This window comes from Ciconia boyciana, chromosome 7, assembly GCF_034638445.1.
Source record: "Ciconia boyciana chromosome 7, ASM3463844v1, whole genome shotgun sequence".
Taxonomy (NCBI): Eukaryota; Metazoa; Chordata; class Aves; order Ciconiiformes; family Ciconiidae; genus Ciconia; species Ciconia boyciana.
The window spans coordinates 56,479,859-56,493,997 of NC_132940.1; the positions used below are offsets into that span (position 1 = coordinate 56,479,859).

The following is a 14,139-nucleotide window of genomic DNA, read 5'->3' on the forward strand; positions in this document are numbered from 1 at the left end:
TCTTATTATTGTATGATCCAATTTCATATGTGTTTGGGAATTATCACAAGGTACTTCATCCCTGCCTGGATTCACTACAGCATACACAAAGTGTGTGTGATCCTCTGAAAGCTTATTTCACACCAGCCTTTGTGGCAAAGAGTGAAGCCAAATGCAGCCAAACTGGCAGCAAAAATTGAAAGCAGGAAGGCAGACCAAGCAAGAGAACACTTGAAGTGGATTTTTAAGATGAGATAGAAGCAAGGAAAGGAGAGTAGAGTGATCTGTGGGGAACGGGATGGCCAGTACCTTCTTATATGTCTGCTCCACACAAGTCCTGCACCTTTCTTTTGCTTGGTGGGGACTGCGTCCTCTCCCAGAAACTCACAGTACTTACGGTAAAAGCAGAGTGAGTAGTCACCTTAAGGTGTTAGTCCCTCTCTGCTCGGTGCTCTTCTACAAATAGCATCAGCTCCTGAAGGCAGAAAGACAAAGCCACCATGTTTTTTGTAGTAAGTTCAGTTGGCTGTTCTCTCTTTCAGCAGGCACCAAAAAACACAACGAGGGAAGTGGCACTGAAAGGGAGCGCCCCAGGAAAAGCAAGATTGTCCTTTAGATTATTTATTTCCTGGATTTGTCTCTTAGCCCTAGAAAAGTGATGAGGAGAGCTGGAATAGTGGTATTTCACACTCTCCTCCCTAAGGAGGCATTTCACCCTCTCCTCTCCTTTCTAAAAGGGGAGCAGAGCTTCCTTTGGAGCCACTACACATGGCTTGCATAGCAAGCACATTCAAAGCTCAATTTCATGCTCTGAAATGTTTGCATTTAATCTAGTACGTGTAGTTTTTCCTAGAAAGTATGAGCAGACACTTACCACAGACTACTACAGCGCCAGAGTATGCAGATGTGTTTTTACCTCATATTAGGTGACACTGCAGGATTACATTCCAGTTTACCTAGGAATATTTTGTAATCTACTCAGATCCTTAAGGCTCAAATGTCCAAGGCATATAAAAAAGAATCTGAAAAGAAAATCTCATTAATTCTCAAATGACCCCTAATAGCTTGTCTAGAGGCTGGGCTCAAAACTGTACTTTTAGCTACTTGTAACAGTCCTTCTAGAACAGTGGGGGTGACTTTATTCTCTCTACTAACTTGTGAAACTGAATGACATCTTCTGGTGGAAGAATAGTCAAGGGACAGCCTTGACTCAAGAACAAAACGAGGAGCAAGAAAATTAGGATAAATGAGAAAATGGGGTAGGTTGGAAAGATGGTACAGACTGTAAAGGTAACAGAACACTTCGGAGAGGTGAGACAAATATGGGGAGGAAGAGGAGGCAGAGGTTCTGCAGGGAACCAGGTTGCTGCACAGATGGGAAAAAAAATCATTTGTTCACACTTGATAGCTTCAAAACTTACTTGTTTTTGAGCTCAGTAGACACTTTAGCCAGTGGTGCAGCTGGAGCTAGCCTGGAAATATGGTTCTCTCACACTGGAAAAGGAAGATGACTGTGGGCTGTTTTAGATCTGAGGTGTGGGATTCATCTTACTTAATTTGATGGAAAATGTATTTATGATGTTGCCTAGGCTCCATTTTCTTCATAATTACTAAATGCAGCCAGCAGCAGCATTTCTTCAGTGCTATCTACCAGCTATTCTTTAGAATTAGTGATTTTTAACTTTGGTGCTAAAGACAAGAAACTGCTGCTGACATTGCCTCTCCTCCTGCTATCCATGTGGATACAAATGAAGCATCCCCTTACAAGTGCGGAGCTACTGCTAGGGGGATGTTTGCAGTTCCAGCACGGAGGGAACTTCACACCAATTACCTACCTGTCTGGACATGCTGCCGTCCAGCCCACAGCAGTGAAAAGGCTTGAACCATCCCATAAAGGTAATCGTGCAGGGGTAGAAACTGGCAACCCAGGTTTCATCCTGTATGAGATTACTAATTTCACACATCTCTGCCTGTTAGACTGGGGTGCTTTAAAATGCAAGGTAGGCAGAGGTACCTGAAACAAATACAGCTGATAATGACTTCAGTCACGCAGACAGCACTACCAGCTAATCAGTGTATAAAAATAACCCTTCATATGTTGGCATACAGTATCCACTTTGTATGTCATACAGAAAGAACATACTCCCAATGCTATAAAAAAAAAAATCCTTTGTCAACTGTCAGTAACCAAACTAGCAAAATGTTGAATATCCACTTTGCCAAGTCCTTAAGCACGATGCTCATAAAGGCCTTCAAGAAGTCTTCAGTAGTGCCAAATCTTCTGTTGGTCGTGATACGCTAATTTATGCTGACTGATGTGAAGTCAGCTAACTGTGATAAAGACTCCATTAAAGAACTGAAAAGAATAAATGAAGCTCAATAAATTATTGAGGTGTCCGGAACAAACAACACCAGATGACTACCTGTCATGAAAAAGACATGGTCTTACGTTGCTGTCAACCAGTGGGCTCATAAAAAAGAACAATTTATCAACAATTTGTGTCTGCTCCCTGCTGTCATTTGTCTTCCAGTCCTTTGCCCTTTGCATGTATTATGAAAAGCTCTCTACACCTGGCTGATGAAGCCATTCTTCTATTTCCATCTCAAGGACTGAAATACTGCCTGGTTTGGTGGGTGAAACCCTGAACTGTCTTGCCAGGCTCAATGATAGAGATGTATACAACAAGCTGGCACAACAACAAACCTGATCAGTTTAAGGAAATGTTATCTTAGATCATATTATCTGCCTCTCTAGAAAGCTTCCCCCAAGAGCTTCTTTTAAGTCCTGCACCCAGTAATATCCTGGGACAGAGTGAAAGACTTCTAAGCCTATCTCCACAAATGCAACTGTGACTTATGAGAAAGAATGCACAGAACTTTAATCATGAGACTTCTAATTTATAGACTTTGCTTTAAGCTCTTTCTCTGTAAATCCTCTTTCCAGATAGCAATAAATAAGGCCCAATTCTAATTCTTGAGTTAATGTCTTTATTTGTTACACATCAGGAGAAATTTACCAATATTTTCCAAACAGAAAACAAGAATGAAAGATTAACTCTTTGTAGGTACAATCCTCAGGATGCAACTGTCTGAAAAGCATCTTTTAGGGTAGTGATTAACAAAATCAAGAGGAAAGCAAAAATCTTAAGACATGCAAAAAGGAATTCACATGCAAAAACAATCTTGCAGAGTAAGTCTTCCCTGAATCTGTAGAGCACCATTTCCTACCAAGGAATGGCACAAAGCTGGTAGGGAGGTGGCTTCATTGTGCTCCCAAAAACAAGCTTTGTATTGGCTTCTTTCAATCCTTCTGGGAGGGTGAACGTGAATGCCTGTAACAGGGTGCAAAAGACAATAAAGAGCTCCATCCTTGCCAACAGCTCCCCCAAACATATACGGTGCCCTGTGAAAAGACAGAAAAGGCAATCAGGCAAAGGATTTCTCTCACACCTCCCTTTCTAACCTGCTTGGAGGTTTTTCTGTTTGTTTACTTGTTTTCTGAAGACTTTGTCCTTTTCTCTTAACTGACTTAGTCATTTAATGATGCAGAACTGAAAGGCTGCTTGTATTTCCACCGAAAGGTTTAATCTATATTTACAGCAGGCGGCAAGATGTTATAGAAACAATCACCAGGGTTGCATAGATTACATTTACAGTCTTCCTAGCACTATACATTTTACTGCTACTATCTTGATAACTGGATCTCTCCTCCAAGAGAAACTGAATCTGTCTTCCAAGAGAAACTTTTCTATGTGTCATTTCTTCTCTTCCAATCTTTTCCACATACAACTGGACTTCTCTCTTCCTGGAGATCTTTAAAACAGTGGAATGCATTTATATACCTATTTGTAGATGCCTTCCCAGTTATGTTGGAGAATGAATGGATCTTAAGTTTTTATCACATGGAGTAAATAAATCCCTGTTCAGTGCACATACCTATTGAAAACGGTAAGAATGCGTCTCTGTTTACAAAGTTTCCATCTTTATCCAGAAAGTGGACTGGGTTGAACTGATCAGGTGTCTCCCATTTTCCAGGATCAGGCAGAACAGAGTCAATATTTGCTAAAATCGTGGTGTTCTGAAAAAAGGAGCAGCGGCTTCAGTTCTGTCTTATTGTTCATATTAATCAGATAAGCAAATAATGACAAAGGAGCAAAGAATTTAAAGTCCTAACTTAAAGTCTCATTTTTTCAAAAATTAGATCAGGCTTTAAAACATTTCATAAGAAGTTTAAACTTTTGAGAATGTTGTGACTTCCTTTCCTTTATTACTTGCTGCCAATAAGTTCAATAAAATAAATGGTTAGGATTTTATAATGTTCATGTTGTTAAAATGGTTGCTTTTATTTTTTCCTATTGTCATTAAGTATTTTTATTACTTATTCAGCTTTTGAGTTACAGAATATCATAAGTATCAGTTTAATTTTTCCCTTTGTTACTCGATAGTTTCTGCAACGCTAGAGTTGCTTTGAGCAGATCCAGAAAAAAGGAATGGAAATGAAACTACATGAAAAGCAGTGATGGGAGAATATTTAGAAACAAGCCCTAATATAGCTTTCAGTTACAAAACTTGAAAATACTTTAGTTTCATTATAACATTTGCAAGATATTGCATTTAGAAGCTTGTGATATGAAAATAATTTCAAATTTCCAAGTTTTTCAGTAAAACTTTTTTTCCATTTTTGAGGGCCTCTGTTCACCAGCTCATAAGCCGTTTTGACAAGGGACAGACCTGAGATTGCTGGAAATTAATATGTTTCTTTCCAGTCACCATTCACAAGTTTTCTCTCAACAGAAATAATGATCTAAGGACTTACTAATAGTTAGGACAAGGTGCACGTTTCCTTGCAAAAGGCCAGTCTTAGAGACAGTCATAGCTTAGGGGCACTGCTAGAACTGATAGGACAGAAGAGTTCATGTCCCCAGTCAGGAAACCCCTCAAAAGCCTTTCTAAATGCATCTAATGTACCAAAGACCTACTGATATCAGCAGTTCTCATTCACAGTTGCTTTTCAACTAAACAAGCAATTAAATTAAAAGAAGCTAAAAAAGGACAGTGTTTTGGGAATCACTAGCTGAAGTGGCTTCAATCGTTAAAAAGTTACGTTAAATCAGTTTTAAAAACTGTTACAAGTGTAGCAGACATCAGATATTCAAATATGCAGCATATTTGTACCTTTGGAACAGGAAATCCCAGCAGCTCTGTGTCCTTCATGCTCTGTCTGGGAAGTGCAATTAGGACTGTATTACTGTATCGCTGGATCTCGTGAAGTACAGCATTTGTATAGGGCAACTTTCTTCTGTCCTCATAGCAAATTAAACGGGAACAGCCCAGAACATTATCCAGCTCCTTCTGGACTTTCTCTAAGGAGGAATATTCAGCTTTAAATATACAACAAACAATCTATACACTCATAATTTTTCTTATTGCTTTTTACAGTAAGAATAACATCCAACAAAATGAAAAAGATACTTTATAAAATAAGAATCCCTTCAAATTCCCATACAGATGACCTGAATAACATTTGGCACTGAAGTTGTTTATAGGTTGCATACCCAAGTAATACTTTAAAAATAATGGTAGCAAAGTTGTTCTATAAGAATATTTAGGTTCATGTTACATTTACTGCTCTGAGGTAATTTATACAAAGATTTTACTAATATTTATTTTTACAGGCAGAGAATCAACTGGAAAATAAAATATTAATCATGTATTAGGAGACCAGTTTAGTATCTGATCAAGGATTGTTCTTCACTCAGAACCACATAGATTTTGCTTGCCATCTACAGATGGCCTAATTGCTATGCTGTAATTACCTGCCTTAGGAAGCACTTACACAAATTAATTTTTCTCAATGACTTTTTTTTTTTTTTTTTTTACTTACAATCTGAGCTGAAATAGTAATTTCAGATTAATTTCCGAGCTGAAATGGTCTGATTAATACTACAGCCTTTATCATTGCAATTAGATTGACCCTATGCATCAGGAAACTTAAGACTGTTTTAATATATCCTGAGAAGGTGAAAGATGATATTATGAAAATTCAGTATGTGCAATCCAGTCTCAAATTTTAGGTTTTTTGAAGAGCTGTTAGGTAACAACAATGGGACATCCTTTCTCCTTACCACTTTGACCATTTTCTTCTTGCCAGCCTCCTGCTGTGCCTGGTACCCAGCTTAAACTCTCCAATATGAGGCCTTTGAAGTGATTTGTATACCTTTTAATCCTTTCTATCCTGTACACTCTGACTCTTCCTTTTCACTTATTTTACTCTGCCAACCTATATCTTTCTTCTGTGAATATCATTATTAAAAGCATACAGTTTCAAGCTACTCACCCCAATCTTTTTTTATATCTATTTATATGTAGATATCTATGTTTGAAGTTTTAAGCTTCATGGAATAACCACACATATTAGCAACCTCCCACTGCATTGAAATTATTTCTGCTGCAAAGAAGCCAGGAGCACATCAAAGTGTAGCAGTCATGGGTTGAAAAGGAGGACATGAAGATTCCACCTTGTCCTCAGTGGAAGTCTAATCATTATTGTCAGTGGAGGGGCAATGGTGCAATTTATCTCATCCAAGACTAGACTCCTCCATCTGATCAGATGAATCACACCCTGCATTGTGTATAGATCTCTTTAAAATGAAACCTAAAATGTAAGCCTCTATGTTAGAAAGGATACAGCAAGAAACAGATACATGCAGTTCACCTGATTCATAATCAGGTGATTATGAATAATATAATTATATTATTCCATAATATAATTCCAATAATATATTATATTTCCAATAATATATTCCAATTATATTATTCCAATAATATAATTATATTATTCCATAATCCTAATAATTAGTTCCTCTACTATTCTTTGAACAAGCTCTACTGCTATTTGAACATGCATAATTCCTAAAAAGTTGCAGAACTGTTTGGGTGTGCTTACCTTGAATATCAGGATAAACCACCATATAGAGCATTGCCCAACATAAAGTGGTGGCCGTGGTTTCTGTACCTGCCAGAAAGAGGTCAAAAATAGTCTGGATCAAGTTTTCTTCATCATAAGTAGCACGAGGATCTCCTTTAGTCTGCAGATATGAATTGGAAAGATCAAGTTTTGGCACACAAAAAAGAAGTAAACCACCCTGCATCACAGAAATATTTACTGATACTCTCCAAAATGAAAAAAAAAAAAAAAAAAGAAATTACAGGACTAGAAAATAAAACTTTCTGAATAATATGAAGACATTTTCTAATATTCTCTAGTGCATTTGTCATTTTATCCTATCCATATACACGTTTTGTTCTTCTGCCATGACAAAGTTACTAATTGTACATGCTTTCTACTCCTGCTGCAAATCCCATCATAATAGTCATTTCTAGTTTTACTTTAACCATATGCAGATCTGCTATTATTGTGGTTATAGATAATCTACCTGTAAATCTACTTACATTATTACTTCATCCTCCTCCTGCCATCTCTTAGTGTCAGCTTTTTTAAATTCATCTACCTATAAACTTTTCTATGGAGAAACTATATACTTCTAAATTTATATTAGACATCATTATAATCAAAGGAGCACTTAAAAGCCCTTGTTGTTAGTGGAGTGTAAGAAGAGTTCAGAGATACTCACTTTATTGATCTCATCCAAATAGTAATCAATAAAATCTTGATTTTCGTCTGGTTTTCCTTTTTCTTTGTGGCTTTCAAGTTCCTTTGCTAATAGAGCGTTCACAAAATTCATGCTGGACATAACCATTTTAAATGATGGTAGGAAATGGCTTGCAAGCCAGGGGAACATTTCATATACCTATAAAAGAGATATTTTAGATATGTGTTATTACTGACGTTAGCAAAGTAAATTTGAATCCTAATACAGGCTTTTGGGTAGTGGAAAAAGCAAATGAAAGAGACTGATGACTGCATCTTCAGCATTATATTGAAGGGATAATGCCTATCCCATGACTCATTAAAGCCTTTCTTAATCCCATTTTTCTCTGGAGCAGAATTTCTCTTAGTTTTATCCTATAAACTTTCCATTGTGATGTACAAAGAATAAATGAAGTTCCTCTGTACCCCAATTCTTTGCTAAGCTGAACTTCAGTAGCAAGGACCTCATGTAAAACATGTCCCTCTTCTCAGTTTATCCAACATACATATCATTTCTATCTCATCACTAAAAAACAGATCCATGCTGACTTCCTTGACATATCTGCTAACTGAAAATAGAAATATCCAAACCCAGGTTTATTTTCTTACTGTAGGATACCAAATGCACAGGGATTTTACTCAGATACACCTCTCATAGATAGGAAGCAAACATACCACATCTGTGTGATATGCAAAACAACTTGATGAAGTAGAAATACTGAGCTGTGTGTATTCCCTACTGTTTATTCATTGTTCTAAACCTATTCACATTCTTGCATTCATACCTTTAATAAAATGACATCTCAGCAGAAAAGAAACAGAGCACTTTTTACATTAATTCCATTCCTCTACTTCATTTCCCTTTCTTTTCTCCCCTTTTACAGATTGCACCATGTCCTTCCAGTTTACAGAATTACTGCAGCTTAAATTATGCATTAGTTCATAACTCTTGGGCTCACCTATTTAAATGGCAGCTGCATTACAAAGATTTATCTTCCCACAAACCTCTTCAGATTCCTGGCTTGTATTTCTTCTTTGTCCTATTGCATAATTTTGCTTAAAACTACCTGTCCACTTACCAGGAAACAGATTAGTACAGACCGTCATTAAAGGATTGTACATCACTGTGAAAGCACTGTGGAGAGCAGGAGAGAATGAAATATTGGACTAGAATGTTTTTGTTAGCTGTGGACTTACTTAAGTGTTTTTAAGGACAGCTTATACAAATGCCTCCTGAGGGCAGTTTGGAAATATCTGATCCTGTGTTTACCCTGATTAAAAGATAGCTTAGGAATCATTCTACCTGCGTCTTCTGGGAGAGAAAATCATAAGCAGGTTTTTTGGTGGTTTGTTTTTTTTTTTTTACCAAAAATATCAAATTAGTCCTCAAATTCTCTAGGACCTTGATTACAGCAGTTTCCAGTTAGAAGATGGTAGAAATCATACAAGATACCGAGCCAGATGAGTTTCAGCAAGTTCTGCAGAAGCAAGCTGCCTTGTACATTGGTAAATTGACTTCTTGACTACATACAGTATTGTGGTTCCCATTCATAAATGGTTAATGATAAAACTGCCCTTGTTTGAGGCAATCTGTTCCACTGGTTTTGCAGCTGCAGCCACAGCTTCACACAGAAGCAAGGTAGCAATTTTTTCTGTCCAGTGGATCAGATGTGAAATTAGTATCTGCTGTCTTGAATGGAGACAACTGTCATCCAGCAGCTAATGGAGAGTGACTTCCAGAGTGTTACTGAATTCTCATAAGGACATGCAGAGGTGGTGCAGGTGTTGCTGCCAAAAACTATAGGAAAAAGCTACCATTAAGCAATTTCATGATATGTTACCTTTGTGCAAAACAGTTGCTCTACTTAAGTTTCTATGAAGCTAACTAACAGTAGTGAAGGAAGTAGTGAAGACCCATATTACTCTTGACACTTGTTGGCAGTCATATGATTTCATATAGTGAAGAAAGCCACTTTGTCAGACAGAATTTAAGATAAGCCTGTTATTTCAGAGCTTTCCAGATATTTTTACCTATATTTTACTACTGAGTTTCAGTTATAGGTTCAAACACTGGAGTTGTACAGGTAGCGCTTCTGCAAGAAAGTCCTTTGTACATCTCCCAAACAGGTATCAAGCCTATATGTTTCCATCCCTGTCCACCAGACGTGGGAAATTTCTGTGCTATGATGAAGCATAAGCAATTGAAACAAGTTTTGAACTAGGCATCTGGAAGTACTGTTCCCATGCATACTCCAGCAATTCCAGGTGCAGTAGTATTTATTTTTGTTATAAAAGTAACAAGCAAGTTGCCTTTTTCATTGTCTACCTATATAAAGTAAACAAACAAACAAACAAAATCATTTTCCTCACAAAAAAAGAGATGCTGTTCCCAAATGCTGTTACAGTATCAATGGATTCAATCAAGCGGTGAAAATTTTCATCATCTTTAGAGAAGCGATGTCCAAAAATCACAGAAGAAATCACATTTGAGACAGTATGAACAATAGGCATAGTGGGGTCCAGAGGTTTTCCTGTAAACACAGTGAACAGTATTCACCATTAACACTTACTGTTCCTGCTTTGCCCACTGAAAGGAGAGCTGATAACATTTTATAAACACTTCCGACATTAATTAGATTGCCGGATAGCAAATTGCAATTTATTGGTAAAAGGCACAAGTAAAAAGTAACTTCAGACATCTAAAAAACCCTGTTGGTTAAAAAAAGGCAAGACTGCTGGTGGGAATGGAATTAGTAGTAGTTATAAAAATACCCAGATTTCACAGAACCTTGGCGTCAGTAGGTCTCAAGTTTGGCAATAACCAGGGTACAAAAAAGGTCAGCTGAGACATCGTATGAATAAGCAGCTGCACTGAAAAGAGAACCACCTGCTATTCTTTGCTCATATCCTTTACACCTGAATAACAGAATAATTGAGCATACCTATAGAATCACCCCGTTATTCATCAGCACAATCTGAACGAACTTCTCTCTTACTGGGGCGGCTACCACAAGCCGTGTGAGGTGAGGTGATCTTTTTCCACTGCACTTGCCAGAGCAGAGCCATAGGGTTGTGCAGCCTTGGTCAAAGCTTTTAATATTTCATGCCTTGGTTTTCTTTTCTGCAGAGGGATATGGAGTGTTGTGACACCTGTTTTGTTAATGGTTGCTGTCACCCTGATTCTGTGACCATGAGTAATGTAAAACTAAGAAGTAATAACACCAACAGACAGGGACCATGGAGTCTCAGTTCTAAGTTCATACTGTGGGGTTTCACATGTAGCACTTCTGCAAGGAAATGTCTCATGCAGATCATATGATACAGACCTTTGAGACTCAGCTCGACATTACACTTTAAATCCATTTTTGTAATTGAATAGTTTCAAAAGCTACAGGTGACCCATTCTTCAGCAAAATCACCCATTGCACAGACTGACCTGCATACTGAGTCACATACCATTTGTTTTCTGTAAGTATTCCACCAGGTGACAGGCCTCCTCTTGTAGTCGATACTCGTGGTCTTTTTTCCCTACTCCCATTTTCCTCATTGTTGCAAGTCCAAAACGCCTTTGTTGCTTCCAGAGACGACCACTAGAGAACATAACACCTAGGATCATAATGAACTAATGCTGTTAATGCCTTATAGATTAATGAATTGATATAGTTAATACATCAAAGAAGCTTCTCTTTCATTCTAATTTTTTCAAATTTTTGCCAGCAGTCTAGCAGCATTCCTCTTTCCTCTCCTTTCTTCTTCTGGTTTAGCCATCTATTTGCTGTATAGAAACTCTTAGAATAGCTATATTCTGCCATTATTGTTCCGACAGAATAAAAAAAAAATGTTGCATAAAAACTCATGAGAATATTAACCTTTTTCCCACTGTAAATTAAGGACTTTGAGGCTTTAAATCAGTTTCCAAAACCAGGGTTAGAACACATGAAAAGAATTTGTGAAAATAATAATTACCATTTCCATGAGTCAAAATGTGAAAGGTATTGTTTATTGGCCTTCCAGCAACGTCTTCAGCATGGACAGTCAGACCTTGCTTCACTGCCTCAAACCCTTGCAGGACAACTACAGGAACGTTTGAAAGCCATAAGGTGAAGACGTTACCATGAATTTTGGCCATCTGTAGAACGAAGCAGCATCAGAACAATATGGGTGAGAACCAGTACATTTAAATCGAACAAGATGAACCAGATCTTTTCCCTTGGCAGATGCCCCAGGGGTGATTGACCTTTAGAAGAGAGCATCAAATCTATTCTTACATATAATATAGCTTGAAGTCAGGTTTATATCTAAAGTCTCATTTAATAAAGATCAAGATGTTCCTAAAATGTAAGACAGCCGATATTGCCAATGTCTGTGATGTTGTTTATCGCCTGTCTTACAATTCAAACTCATTGCAGATGAATTCTTACATGTTTGTAAGAAGAAAACTTTAGCTCATGAGATTTACATGAACCATCTAGAGATTCCCCTTTGTGTATTAAGTGTAGAAAAAGCAGCTGAGGAGGTAGATAAAGCAGAAATCACCCTCTCCTTTCTAGCTCAGCTGTGATAGCCTTGTCTCCACAATGCCACGCACACAGGCATCACTAGAAGTAGGCAGGGCTGTCCTTTCCCTGGCTGCAGAATTGGGAGCTGGAAAAGTAAAAGGCTGAGGGAAGTGCAACAGTGCATAGATCAAAGTAGCATGTCCATGGGGCAAAGTAGTCTGGGAAGAGTGGGGAGTTGCCAAAACATCCCAGGAACTGCAGGACTACAGGACTACAAAATTTTGCTGCCTGGGAGCAAACAAGAGGGAACAGATATGCACGCTGAGCAAAAATTTATACACATGTGCTTGCACATTTGTGTTTAATTTCATTTTTGGAAGGACTAATTCATGGCTTTTGAAATCTTGGGATGAGCAATACTACTCTTCAGGTTTGGGAGGTCAGAAATAGAAGAAACAGACATGCACTGGCTATAATTTTATGTTGTGGAGTCGTACTACTTTGCCTTGAAATATGCAACTCGGGAGAAGAGAACTGGCAGGACACGGAAGAACCAGGGAAAAGGAAGGTTGAGAACAAAGAGTGAAAGTGAGGTGCTATTACTTATATATTTAAATGTTAAATATTTAAAATATATATATGAGGAATATAAAACACTAGGATAAAAATTCTAGAAGTGCTGTGCATTACAGGGGGACTTAGAAAAGAGTTTGAGCGTAGGCACACAGTGAATTAGTTCAGCTACTTGAAAGCTCAATCAGGCTCAGCAGACTGAAGTCTCTTGTGAAAATCTGACCAAATTGTATGTCAGAAAAAAACATTTATTCTAAGATCTTTTGAAAAATCTGTTGACTAAATATAAAAAAATTCATCCTTTCTATACTGGAAACACATATGCACTCAGTAGCTATTTCATGAGATATTTAGAAACTGCCAGTGAAACAACAGTCAACACATAGACGTGCAAAAGAATTAAAGACTCTACTTTAAAATGTATCTTTTTCCTATGTGTAAGACAGAATATTATCGTCAGTATTGTTTTATTCTTCTGCACATAAGGTTTTAATGACATGTTTCATAGTAAGCTGGAAATTTTCATACTAAGAAACAGATATTTTAATGATCCCCACCTATTTTCACATTTATACAATTCAGAATAAATCCCTCCCTAGCACTCAAAATAAGACTATGTTAAACACTCACATTTACTTTTCAATCAGCTTATGAATCCATTAATTAGTTGCTTGAAAATACATACTTTTTTAAGGATCTCATGATGAATTTGGAAGTTAATCTGCAGCAGATTTCCAAAGAAGGGGTATGGAGTTGGTCCAGGAGGAAATCGTTTTCGCATCCATTGCAATTTCAGAAACTGCATAAGCAGCACAGACACCACAAAAAATACCAGCACAACACTTACTGTTAACATTTCACTTCTGATTTACAAGGCTGCATTGTCTCTGAACAACTGCTATATAGACAGAGGCTAGATCCACTTTATCTTGCTTTGCTGGTACCTCCCTAAAAAGATAAAAAGGCATTGAAGCTTCTGTACCTCTCAGTCCTTCCCTCTTTATCACTTTACTTTAATTCCCCATCCCAAAGAATGAAATGTTCTTATTTTTAAGCATATATGTCATCATTCCATTATATTGCAGCTACAAATCTGACAATATTCAAGGGATACAAAAGGTGGGTTAATTATACGTCTCCTTGTGCCATGACAGTTGTGACAAAAATCTCCGCCAACAGTACTAGTTTCATAAAAAGCCTCTTGCAAGAACAGAGAAAAAAATTTTCCTGAGGGTTGGCTACACATCCGAGGCCAGTGGGATACTGAAAAGTTCAGGCTCATCAGTAGCCATCACATGCATTAACCACATGCACTGCTTCTTCACTCATCTCATATTATTGCTTGATTCTGATGTTCTCTGCTGTTCCTTTAATATTTTATTTTTCCTCACGGTTTAAATTGTAAGCTCTTTGGGAGATGGCTGGACCTTTTAATTT

The 14,139-nt window shown here is 37.5% G+C and overlaps 1 protein-coding gene across 1 annotated transcript; it reads right to left on the minus strand.

Annotated features, from left to right (window-relative positions):
* Nucleotides 1–3,203: 3,203 nt before the first annotated feature.
* On the minus strand, nt 3,204–13,558 carry LOC140654789 (cytochrome P450 2J6-like). The gene is made up of 9 exons (XM_072868499.1): nt 13,388–13,558; nt 11,597–11,759; nt 11,087–11,236; nt 10,001–10,161; nt 7,614–7,790; nt 6,926–7,067; nt 5,155–5,342; nt 3,916–4,057; nt 3,204–3,382 (listed from the first exon to the last, which is right to left on the minus strand). The coding sequence occupies exons 1-9, from the start codon at nt 13,556–13,558 to the stop codon at nt 3,204–3,206; spliced, it is 1,473 nt and encodes a 490-aa protein (XP_072724600.1).
* Between the last annotated feature and the right edge of the window lie 581 nt (nt 13,559–14,139).

Excerpts from the sequence above, each read along its gene's own strand:
- LOC140654789 (XM_072868499.1), bottom strand. The coding sequence starts at position 13,558 with ATGTTAACAGTAAGTGTTGTGCTGGTATTTTTTGTGGTGTCTGTGCTG. Across the intron at positions 10,162-11,086 it reads ATACTTACAGAAAACAAATG|GAAAACCTCTGGACCCCACT; the intron begins GTATGTGACTCA and ends CTGTGTTTACAG. Across the intron at positions 3,383-3,915 it reads ATTCTTACCGTTTTCAATAG|GGCACCGTATATGTTTGGGG; the intron begins GTATGTGCACTG and ends GTCTTTTCACAG.